The sequence below is a fragment of the Schistocerca gregaria genome, chromosome 8 (genome assembly GCF_023897955.1).
Source record: "Schistocerca gregaria isolate iqSchGreg1 chromosome 8, iqSchGreg1.2, whole genome shotgun sequence".
In the NCBI taxonomy this organism is placed as follows: domain Eukaryota; kingdom Metazoa; phylum Arthropoda; class Insecta; order Orthoptera; family Acrididae; genus Schistocerca; species Schistocerca gregaria.
This window is the reverse complement of record NC_064927.1, coordinates 449,987,763-450,001,108: the sequence shown is the minus strand read 5'-3', so window position 1 is coordinate 450,001,108 and position 13,346 is coordinate 449,987,763. Positions and strand designations below refer to the sequence as shown.

The 13,346-nt window shown below is 41.4% G+C and overlaps 1 protein-coding gene across 1 annotated transcript in view; it reads right to left on the bottom strand.

Annotated features, from left to right (window-relative positions):
- Positions 1-13,346, bottom strand: part of LOC126284760 (peroxisomal biogenesis factor 19) — a 54,351-nt gene that overhangs the window by 359 nt on the left and 40,646 nt on the right. Inside the window, exon 6 of the mRNA XM_049983919.1 lies at positions 11,004-11,180. Coding sequence (XP_049839876.1) covers positions 11,004-11,180 — 177 coding nt within the window. The remainder of the gene's footprint in view (positions 1-11,003; positions 11,181-13,346) is intronic.

The following is a 13,346-nucleotide window of genomic DNA, read 5'->3' as shown; positions in this document are numbered from 1 at the left end:
GTCAAACCCAACAAATAAATTATTCCTCTGTTCACTAAAACTGATGATTCTTTTCACAGATGACCAAACAGGCCAATTTACCTTCTTGGGTGTAAGAATGTAATGTTCCTTCATGTCAAAAGTTGAAGACATTAAACAGTTACATTAAAAAATTGAATAAGTAAACCCGATGTTACAAGACGCAGTGACATTGAAAGAATGGAGTTACGATTTTGCATGATAAGTGATAATTCCACAGTTTACAATAAGAATTTGAATTATAAGAAATGTTTGTCAGAAAACAGCAAGCAAAACAGGCACAACTGATGCAGATAATTTCAAATTCTTATAGCCAAATGTGAAAACCCACTAGGAAGTCAGCTTTTAAAATACTTGCCCACAATTTTCTGGTCAGCGCACTTTGTAGAGTTTGCAAGAATTTTCAGCAAAAAGAATAATAGAACAAGGATCTGGATTCACTCTAGCTTTTTTCTTGTGACATGGGAGCAAAAAATTTGAAAGTACAGAAGCAATTTCAGCTATCTACAAATGAAGCAGTTCTCGAAGCCTTCAGATCATGACACAATTATGTGTGTTCTGTAATGTACCACTACATGGAATTGCTAAGAAACTGTTCACTAGACAAAGGACTCCATTTTGCCAGATGTCATGACTTTGACAAAGAAGTTAATAAAAGATCTGAGGCATCAAGATATGGACGATCTATGATCTTTCAATTGCATTTCAGAGGCGTATCTGGATATTACTGGCAGTGTACACCAAGGTGTGAGAATAACTGCACAGTTACTTCTATGTCACAATGTGCAAGCTGCGAAAATGCTGAAGAAAACAATTCTTTTTTTGAACTCCCAAACATAAAGTGTTACACTCACTATACTCCAAAGATGGGGAAACTTCTCAGGGAAGGGCATACAATCTCAGTTTAAAAACTGGGACAATATTTTAAGATGATTTTTGGAAGTTAGTTTGGTTAGGACAGGTGCAAGAAGAGCATTTCAGCATTGCAGCATTTCAGGTGTAATTGCAGTTTTGAGTTTATATCATTTTCATTTGAGATATCTACTTGAAAACGAGGAAGGCTTAAGAGTGCCACTACAATTCTGTGACATCCTACAAGGAAAAGTACACGAATTATGTCCTTAGGGATTCTATATAATCTAAATAAAACTCTGATTCTGCAAAGAACTGAACTCCATGTATAAAACAGCTCCAGTCTTCTGATTACATTAAATGTTTGAAGTCATTATGTGCTGTCATTATCAATGGGCAAGTACAGTCTGGGCAATTTGCACTGTCTTCCGTAAAAGCTAGTTCTCCACGCATCTCAATATTTATATAAATAAAATAAAATGAAAGAAACTTCCACATGGGAAAAATATATTAAAAGCAAAGATTCCAAGACTTACCAAGCGGGAAAGCGCCGGTAGGCAGGCACAATAAATAAATCACACAAACACAAACACAAACACACACACACACACACACACACACACACACACACACACACACACACACACACACACACAACACAAAATTTCTAGCTTTCACAACCAACGGTTGCTTCTTCAGGAAAGAGGGAAGGAGAGGGAAAGACGAAAGGATGTGGGTTTTAAGGGAGAGGGTAAGGAGTCATTCCAATCCCGGGAGCGGAAAGACTTTCCTCCCCCAACCAACCCAAACCTAATCTCCACTCCACTCTGTCCATCCCCATCCCCTATTTCCCTAACACTATCTGTTTCTTCCTCTGCCACCCGCATCTGGCCATCCTGATATAGGTCTCCCCTGATTACCTGAAATCACTTCAGGTAAATGCTGGGATGGTCCCTTCGAAAGGGCACAGCCGACTTCTTTCCCCATCCTTCTCTAATCTGATGGGACCGATGACCTTGCTGTTGGATCCCCGTCTCTCGATCCAGTGGTTTAGGAGATATGGAAAAAACACACACACACACACACACACACACACACACACACACACACACACACACACACACACACACACACACACACACGAGAGAGAGAGAGAGAGAGAGAGAGAGAGAGAGATATTTCTATGACAGAACAGTGTTCAGTTTCTACACATTTAAAAGGCAAAACTAATGCCTCATTTTTATAATAATTCCACCAGTAATCCTCGGGGAGGAAACATTCTGAATATATTTTCAATAGAAATATTCATTTGATCCACTAACTTGTACCTAGTTACTCAAATGCACTGAACAATATTTCTACTTTCAGGACACAATCTTACACAAAATCCTGAGTTCAATGGTCTTGCAATGAGCAGTGGCACAATTATGCTTGATCTTTACTGGCCATTTAATATTAAGTAGAAACCATACATAAAACCAATACTACATGTAACTAGCGACTGCGGCCAGGCCAATTTGCCACCCATCTCCCCATAAACGTCACAGTTGTTGAATACATGACGTAGCGGCATCTTGTGATGGAATAATAATTAACAAATTAATATCCTCACAAAATTCATAATGTGGCCTCAACTTGGGTGATCGAATAATGTTTCAAGACACTAAATTTTAACGTTTGAATAACCATTCTCATAAAAACTATAGTCAGCAAGTTCGCGTAAACTGAAGGCTCCATCGCGAACACACAAGGGACTTTTGATTATTTCAGGTCAATGGAGGCATCATTTTATCTAGTGGTGCAGTCGCTACATTTATAAGTGAAGAAGATCGACGACAGACAGCTAACACAATTGCTTTCATTACAAGCAAGGGCGGTGCACACAATCCGGCATGCTGCTCCATCGAGACAGTGATATCATTTCCGAGATACAGTATCTGAAAATGACTGAACAACATGAGGAGTTTGCTCTTTTCCTAATAGTTACAGATTGGCATTGTCATGACCTATGGATGCCGCTCCACATCATGTAGACTGGGACACCCATCACCATCGAGCAGAGAGAGAACAGCGCCACACCTGCTCTCTACTTCTACCATTTCCAAGCAATAGAAAATGACAAACCACATCTGATAAGCAACCTAACTTATTTCAGGCACACACTGTGTGTATCTGGTTAATGCTGAAGAGCAATTTTAGTGTGTATTGTGAACAGCTGGACTATATGTGCACTGCATCAATAACATCATGTGTTACTGAAGTCTTGATTTCAAACAACAAAAAATCCAGGATGGAATGTGATAATATTAAGAAAAGGAAAGTTACTACTCACCATATAGAGGAGATGCTGGGCCGCAGACAGGCACAACAAAAAGACTGTCACAAATAAAGCTTTCGGCCAGTAAGGCCTTCGTCAAAAACACACACACACACACACACACACACACACACACACACACACACACACACACACACAGTCTCAGTCAACTGAAGCCACACTCTGAGCAGCAGCGCCAGTGCATGATGGAATTGGTGACTGCGTGGGAGTAAGGAGGAGGTTAGGGCAGGGAGGGGGAGGGATAGCAGGGTAGCGGTGATGGATAGTGAAGGTTGCTGGGGAGTGTGCAGTGGAGAGAGGGTAGGACAGCTGTGTGTGGGCAGGAGGTTTAGCAGAGGGCAGGGGAGAGGTGGGGAGGGAGGAGGATTGGCGGAAAAGGAGATAAGTAGAAAGACTGGGTGCGATGGTGGAATGAGGGCTGTGTAGCGCTGGAATGGGAACAGGGAAGGGGCTGGATGGGTGAGGACAATGACTAACAAAGGTTGAGGCCAGGAAGGTTACAGGAATGTAGGATATTCCGGTGGCCACTCATGTGGACAGACAGCTTGTCGGCTGTCATGGCCACATAGAATGCAGCACAGTGGTTGCAGCTTAGCTTGTAGATCAGCCCTGCCTTTGATGAGATAGGTGATGTATGTGACCGGACAGGAGTAGGTGGTGGTGGTGGTGGGAGGATGTATGGGGCAGGTCTTGCATCTAAATCTATTACAGGGGTATGAGCCATTAGGCAAGAGGTTGGGAGAAGAGGTGGTGTAGGCATGGACAAGTATATGGTAGGTTTGATGGATGGTAGAATACCACTGTGGGAGAGGTTTGAAGGATAGTGGGGAGGACATTTCTCATTTCAGGGCATGACAAGAGGTAATTGAAACCCTGGCGGGGAATATAATTCAGTTGCTCCACTCTGGGTGGTACCGAGTGATGAGGCGAATGCTCGTGCCTGGATGGTGAGACTTTGGGAGACTGGAAAGATAAGTGCTTGGGAGATTTGTTTTTGTAAAAGGTTGGGAGGATAATTATGGTCTGTTTCAGTGAGATCCTCAGTATATTTCAAGAGGAACCACTCGTCACTGGAGGTGCGACAACCAAGGGTGATTAGGCTGTGTAGAAGGAACTTCTTGGTATGGAATGGATGGCAGCTGTCAAAGTGGAGGTATTGCTGGGGGCTAGTACGGTTGATATGGACGGAGGTACTAATGTAGCCATCTTTGAGGTGAAGGCCAACATCTAGGAAGGTGACTTATTGGATTGAGTAGGACCAGGTGAAGCAAACGGGGAGAGGAGAGTAGTTGAGATTCTGGAAGACTGTCAATAGGGTGTCCTCACCCTCGATCCAGACTGCAAAGATTGTCATCAATGAATCTGTACTAGGTGAGGGGTGTAGGATTCTGGGTGTTTAGGAAGGAGTCCTCTGGATGGCCCATGAATAGGGTGGCATAGGATTGTGGCATGTGGGTGCCCACAGCCATACCCCAGATAGGTTTGTAGGTAATGCCTTCAAAACAGAAGTAATTGTGGGTGAGCCATGGCAACTAGGAAGGAGGTTGTTGGTTTGGATTCACTGTTGATTCTAGAATAGGTTTCTGTATGTATTTGGGAAAAAAGGATCAGTCATTGTTCCACTACTAAAATCAAATGTGTGTTCGACATTTTAAGGCTAGGTGTCTAAAGAAATAAGATGAGAGCCATACTTTATTGAATCATTCTTTTGTTTTTCACCAAACTATTTCTTGCATCTGAAACAAGTACATTCAGGGCATTCTTTCCTAGTGTTCACATGTTGTCTCCCTTTTTCTGCCACTTACAGATTGTGCAACAAAAATACACAATCAAAACCCTTGCTTTTCCATTAAATGGTGAAAGAGAAGATTTGGGAAACTAAGACTACTCACGAATGAAGTAGGAACATCATGAATGCCCCAACATGAAAAGAGGTGCAGCTGGACAAGGTGAGTGAGAATTCAACAGGTAGCCGTTTCCATTCCTCTGCGAAAAAGGAACTTAAAGCTCAATTTGTTGTTGTTTGTGTGGACGATTACATAGGTTTGCTATCATTTGATAGTTAGAAAGTTTTTCTATAAATACGAGGGTAAGCCCAAAAGTAAGGTCTCCTATCTTTATATATATAATTCTACTGTACGTGTGTATGTCACTGAACTACTCCTAAATGGCTGGACCGATTTGAATGGATTTTTTTTTTTTTTTATGCATTTGGGTGGTGCGCCCTGGATGGTTTAGATTCACAAATCAGCCCAGAAGATGGCGCTGCAGTCGGTATCTAGGTTATTTATCTATACTGCAACTAAACGGCTGGATAAATTTAAATGAATTTTTTTGAATGCATTCAAGTGGGGGCCTGGAAAACTTTCATTCTTAAATCAGCACTGTAGGTGGCGTTGCATTTTCAACAATATCGGTACTTCATTTATTCTTCCATCATCGTATATTGGTAGACCACGTCATATGCAACAATATATTCAAGATGCCATGACTTCTGTGCATGCATACGGATGACCAGACTTGTTCATTACATTTACGTGTAATCCAAAATGGGATGAAATTAAAATTGCGTTATGGCCAGGTCAAACTGCAATAGATCGGCACGATATCACTGCACGTGTTAGAAAAATTTCAAAATAAAGAATAATGAAATTATTATATTATTTGTCTTTCATTTCATACTTTGTTTAATACCCTAATCACTTGAAATATCTTGCAGGACAAGGTCTGCCTGGTCCGCTAGTTATTTTTTTAAGTACATAGACCTGTGTATTTCTACAATAGTTTACATCAGTTTACAGCTTGAACGTTTAGCTATTTTTCGACATAATCACCATTTCTGTCGGGCAATTCAGAACTGGAGAAGACGAATGTTGAGCAAGGGAGTACACATTCTCCATGATAACACTCACCCACACATCGATCGGCAAACCTTTGCTCTCCTGCAACAGTTTCAGTGGAACATAATCACCCACCCACCCACCCTATCGTCCTGACTTGGCACCCAGTGACTGTCACCTGTTCCCTAGGTTAAAAGAACATTTGGCCGGAAAGCTATTCAGCTCCGATGATGAGGTGAAAGAAGAGATTCATAACTTTCTGAACAGCATGGCAGCGAGCTGGTATGACATGGGCATACAATAACTGCCACAGCATCTACAAAAAATGCATCAACAGAAATGGTGAATATGTCAAAAAATAGCTAAATGTTCAAGCTGTAGACTGATGAAAACCATTTTAGAATTAAACAGGTCTATGTATATATATAAAAAAAATAGGAGACCTTACTTTTGGGATTGCCCTTTTATTTCATTTTCGTCTCATTCAGGAAATCCTGTATGTTTGTTACTGTTATGCTGTTATCTCACTTTTACCCCTTTTGTTGAAGATAAATAGCCACATTTGATCTTGGATATTCACTTTAGGCCATGATGGTTCAGGTACTTATGTTTGGTTATCCTTCTGCCACATTAAAAGCACATCCTGCACATTCTTAATAACGTTCATTAAGTTCTTTCACTCTGCCTGCTGTTCATATTTCACAGGATGTCGCAAAGTTTTCCCTGCTCCACCTCTTAGCACAACCATTCATGCCCCTTTTTATTTTCACAATTTAAATGATAAAGTTTATATCTATTTTTATCTTACCCCATTCTGGTGCATTTCACTGCAACTGTGGTTGAATTAGTGTATTATCTGCACAGAAACTGTGATTGGTAGGTTTATAATGATTTTTAAAAGCTTTCACTTTCTCATTAACCAACCTTCATCCTTCGCAGGTCTGTCATCATCAGATAGATGGCTCCTTCAAATACCCACGGCCTGATAATGAGCCTGCAGTGTCTCGAATGTGAGTTAAGTTTTTAAAAAATTATAAAGTGACTTGCAGTTCCCATACAAATTATTTGCTGTGCACCTACTAATCACCCACCAAAACAGGAACACCTGCTACAGAACAAAATTTTGATTCTGGAAAGTCCTTGGCGTAAAATAATGCAGTGTTGTTGATAATGGAAAGTTTTTGGTGTAATCTAATCTCAACCCCCCTCTCCTTCCCGCCTGGGAGGAAAACGGAAGGAAAATGAGAGAGGAGCTAAAACAATTGCACAGAGATATGTGACCAGCTGATCACTTACAATAAACATGAGTGAGATAGTCATCCTGCTAACACAATGAGAACATCTCCTTAATTTTTTTTGGCAACAAGTTGGACAAATCACAAATCTTAAAAGCATCACCACATTCGTTTGAAAGTCACTTTAAAAAAAGTAAATCTGCTGGAAAATCTGCTACTGACCCTCTGGTATGAAAATAAAACACAGTCTAATAAAATGTGGTGCACAGTGGTCTGTAGGCCACAAGCACCACACATTGGAAGGTCACCACACCAAATCAAGAAGCCACACATCAGAGGACTGCGGCACATGCAAGGACGAGTAAGGAGGACTTCACCAAGTCTTCGTGGCTCAAAGGTGTGCCATGGTTTCATAGTGGGCTTTACTAGACACAGCTTATTATCTCTCACTTCCAGCCACTCATCCTCCCTTCAACACATGACTCTGTACAGCAACAGTGAAGTGATAGCATGCAGGGGAATAACTGAGGGTCATGACATGCCTCGTCAGCTGCTTTATCTGCCCTTCCCTGCAATACCCATGCTTTAGTGTTGGACAACCACAGATCACTGTGGTCAAAATCCATCAGTTACTGGGTATTACCATGGTCACTGCTTACACCATAATGCATCGACACTTGAACTTCCGAAAAATCTGCATGCGGAGGGTTCCTCACCAACTGATTGTCTAACAGTGCAATACTCAAATGGCACCGTCTTTGAGTCATCTGCAACATCATCATAAGGAGGAATACAGCTTTTTGTCATGCATTGTCACTGGTGACGAAACATGATGTCACCATTTTGAACCGGAAAGCAAGTGTCAGAGCAAGCAATGGAAACATGCGATTTCACCACTCCAAAGAAATTGAAGGCCATGCACACCAGTTCTCGTAAGGTCATGATGTCCTTTTTTTAACCACAAGGGCCCACTGCTTGCCGAATTCAATGCCCAGCATTATCAAGCCACTTTATAGAACCTTAGATGACCCATTAAGTCGAAACGCCGAGGCATGTTGTCCAATGGCGTTATCCTCCAGCATGATAATGCCCGCCCACACACAGCCAATGCAGTGAAGATGACACTGCAGCAGTTTCAATGGTACATGCTGGAACATCCACAGTAGAGTCCTGACCTTTCACAGTGTGACTTTCATGTGTTTGGACCTCTAAAACAAGCTACTCACAGACATCATCGATTCGCAACCCACGATGAAGTGTGTGACTGGGTCCAGGCCTGGATCTGACAGCATCCTACTAGCTTTTCAAAGGATGGAATTGACCAGGATCATTAGTGTTACTTTACACTAGTGACCGGGTTTCATTTGAATGCCCCTTGTATATTTGCCACAAGTGGCTTCTCCACGACACGTAAGAATAGTATGACTATTTGAAACAGTACACTGAGTTGGGGGTGTAAGGCCTCACACTTAGGTGAAGGAAACCTGCCTTAATATGCTCAGGAAGTTTGTGCTACTGAATGTTAGGATACAGGAGACAGATTTGAGAAGATCCTCATCCACCCTGTTCATTATGTTTTACACATCGACTATACATACTGGACCCCATTCATCTTTCAATTCCTTGGCAATGTCCATCAGATCACAGCACATCACAATACCTTTGCTGTAATTCAAGGTGGTGTGTAGCTCAGTTCAGATGCCAATTTCCCAAGAAACTGGGCTTTCTGGAGGTTCTTAACTTGTTGGGAACTAGAAGTTTCTACTAACAGTGACCCATTACACAATCACTTAACTGAATTTAAGATGTCAGCAATGTCCTCTGCAGCTTTTTTAATACAGAGAGATGAAAATTTTTCAAAGCTACCTTGTTTCCTTTTCACTGTTAAAAACACATTCTCATGACCGTCAGAATGTGTTCTGGAAGGAACCCCTGACTCAGGAGGACTGACCCTCTTGTTTGATTGGGTGTTAGTACCCACCAGCAGCCCATCATTCCTGCTGGGAGGAGGAGGAGGAGGAGGAGGAGGAGGAGAAAATTTTGAGCATTCCATCTCGAGCCCAAGAGTAGCTAGGTAAAGGACAGTTGACATGGACAGAGCCCGTATGCCTACCTAAGTCTTATACATCTGAGGGTGGCAGGTTCCCCAGAGGTCACATGCTAATGATTGTTCTACCTCAACAGCTATGCATCTGATTGGCATGCAGTACCCCTTGAGACTGGAGTTTTTTTAACAGAGATTTTTACCATCCTCGTGATCTGGGCAGCCAAGCTAAGATACCCATTCCCTACGACATACAATGTTCCACCACCATGCCACACAGTGGCCGCCTGAAGCATGTGGCAGCACCATTCCCCAGCTCAGGTACCCCAGGGTCGCCAAACTGGTACCCACAAATGAATGCTGGCCCACGAGGGCAGTCTCTCTCTCTCTCTCTCTCTCTCTCTCTCTCTCTCTCTCTCTCTCTTCCGCATAATGTTAATGTGTGCCGCACACAACCACAACACTCCTTTTACTGGTGCCACAGTCCTGCTGCTGCCTCTTCCATCATATCACCACCACTCCCCCCCCCCCCCCATTTTTTTTCTCACCTCACTGTCTCCACCTGGAACATACCCTCACCTCAGTTGAGCAACGGTGTCAGTACAATGTAGTTGGCGTGTATATCTGTACTCTGAGAAGGATATCATCCCAAAACTTAGCCAAGCTTTCAGTCTTGTTTAAGTGCCTAACAAACCACTCAATGCCTCAACTATAAAGTGATCCTTTTTAAATTTTTTTTAAAGAGGGGGAGGAAGATTCCACGGGTGGTGGAACCCCTCTCCCCTTTTCACTCCTACAAAATGTAATTTCCCTTCAAAAACTGACCATTAACGAGACAAACGTACATCATTATTTACATTAACTATGAATCTGTCAAATCTGAACTTCCCCCATCATAACAGTATTATGGAACAAACTTTTTTTTCTATATTTGACGTCTATTTTAGTGAGATTATTAAAAACAGATTTCAGCAACTAAAAAGCTGGTGCAATATATATGTTGTAAAGTATTCCTCGTTTATATAATGGCTGAGCAAAGTGAAGTTTTGTGAAACAATTACTAACAAAGAGATAGAGGGGCTGGCCAGTACTTACCTCAGCTCAGTACAGCCGATAGAAACACAAAAAACAACCGAAAATTTAAGCTCCTAGCTTTCGGAATAAATGTTCCTTCATCAGGGAGGAGAGAGGGGAAAGAAAGGGAAGAAGGGAAAGTGGATTTAGTTACTCACAACCCAGGTTATGAAGCAACAGGGAAAGGAAAACAGGGAAGGTAGCAAGGATGGAGGCATGGTTGTCAGAGGGAAGCCTTCAGAGGAAGGCTCTGACAACGATGCCTCCATCCTTGCTACCTTCCCTGTTTTCCTTTCCCTGTTGCTTCATAACCTGGGTTGTGAGTAACTAAATCCACTTTCCCTTCTTCCCTTTCTTTCCCCTCTCTCATCCCTGATGAAGGAACATTTATTCCGAAAGCTAGGAGCTTAAATTTTCGGTTGTTTTTTGTGTTTCTATCGGCTGTACTGAGCTGAGGTAAGTACTGGCCAGCCCCTCTATCTCTTTGTTAGTAATTGTTTCACATCTTTATATGAGATTTTCCATTACAAAGTGAAGTTTTGGCAGAGTGCAGAAATAGGAAAAAGAGGGAGTCAATGTGAAATTTCCTTGCAAAATCTCACCTTCTGCATAAGGTCCAGTAAGAGATTGCATCTCTTTTCCTTAACCTCAGCACTGTCTGTGTCATTCTCTTTCTCCAGTTCTTCACACATGCGTGTCATAAGTTCCTTTTGTTTACTGTACCGTTCATATTCAGAGGTAGCTAACTTACTCTTATTTTCTTCAAGCCATGCTGGATACTGCAACAACAAAATTATAAATAACACTTGTCGTTCGACATGCAGAAAACCTGCAGATCTTACAGCTACCATCTGGCAGACACTGACATCACTTTATATAGTCATAACAAGACAAAAATATAATCTTATGCAGAAAGAATTTGGATGTTATAACTATTTCCTCTTCCTATGTGGAACTGCTTGGCATTCTGACACAAAAGCTGTAAGGAACAGACAAAATAGCAATTTCAGACTACTTTCCAATACCAGCAAATGATTTTCTGTAGAAAGAAACAGCATTAAAACCCACAAATATTTTACGTGGCTATACAGTTTAAAAGAAACTTGTCAGTGCTCGGTCAAATTTCCCACCGTGGAAATACAGATGACAACACACACAATTAAAATCATGCTGTCGATGTTTTGATTCAAAACACACCCAATAAAGGTGGATACCAATGTGTCTGGCTAAAAGTGACAATATCTGTCCTCACGTAGTTTCAAAAACAAGGGCAAATTCGGACATTTGAAGTGTGGCACTGTTACACTGAAAAGGTGACACTTGTCATATTGAAGTCTGACTGCCACCATGACCACATAGCCTTCCTAACATGCACAAGGAAGGAACTTCTGTAAGACTAACAGTAAATAATATGGTACACTTAAATACCAGATGGCAAAATACCTGGAAAGCATACTCAGTGAATATGTGGAGAAGTGCCAACACCACATTTGCAGCTCCCTTGACTTTATACACCACATTAGCCAATTGCAACTCTAGGACATAGATATTAAAGTCAATTTCATTGAAATTTCTCATTGTGAGACTATTGAAGGGCACTGAGTTCAATTGTAAAAAAAATATTCAACAGCCAATATCGCATAAAAAAGACAACAAGTTGCCTTACGTAAAGAAATATTTTATACGATCTTGGGTGAAAAAAAAAAAAGAAAGGGTCAGTCAGTTCCACTGCAGTTTCCCTATTTTATGGAAGTCCCACTTTCTGATTCTTTGGAACTAGTCATGAAAAAGTTTGATGACTGGTTTACAGAACAGAAAATATTATGTACAAACAAATGGCGTGGCTAAAATTAGTCCGTTATCACTTGTCGTGGTCAAACTCTTACATGGAACACTTTGAAGCAAAGGCACTAGACTCCAGAAAACTGAAACCAATGTTATTCTATCAGTACACGGACATGGCCACATGGAGCGGTTAATGTAGGAAGAGTTCCTGAAACATTAAAACTCTACCCAACACAATATAAAATTTATGACAGAACTTGGAAAAAGTGGACTAACTACCTTCCCTCGATGTGTTAGTTAAAGACAATAGGCAGATCTCTGGATCATGGTGTGTACAGAAAACTTACACACAATGTTCCAATTTCAAGCCATCACCATCCATTACAAAGAAATTTAGGGCTGAAGAGACTGATTCATGGCTCAAGCACTCTCAGAAAAGGAGATCCTCAATGAAAAAGTACATCTACGAACAGTGTTCCAAGAGAATGAGTACTCAGATCGTCACTGCAGTCAATTTCAAGAATACCTGGGGAAATGCTTGATATGGGGACAGAGGAAGGGAAGCCAAGACTCATTCCTTTATTTATCTTATGCTGGCCCAATATCCAGGAAGATCGCTAGATGCCTACAGAAACATGATACACAGTGCATTTTGTTCCCTTCAATTAAGACAAAAAGTATTCTTTGCAATGTTAAAAGACGATGTAGATCTCCGAAAGCTGGATATGGATGTGTGTATGTGACACATCTTATATGGCCAGACTACCATAACAGTCGAGGAGAGACACAAGTCATTAAAACAACCAAGCAAATCAGCTGTTGCTTAGCACTGCCTCAAATATAATCATGAAATGAAATATCATGAGATCAGTATCATGGTTCACACACCACGTTTTGGGGCAGCAGAGTTCAGGAGTCAATTGAAATAAAGATGTCACAGAAACTAATATGCAGGGACAGAGGTTTCCATTTAAACAAGGCTTGGGCCTTGCACTCACTTTATTATGATCATGCTGGTCATCACGTCCACCGGAGATGGGAACTGCTGAGAGTATTTGTGTTCCACAGAATATCAAGATGATCTCTGAAAAGCAAAGGAGCATCAACGAGCACAGTGGGCGTAGTGAATAGGACTCTGCTGAAATAGCGCCATGAGACTA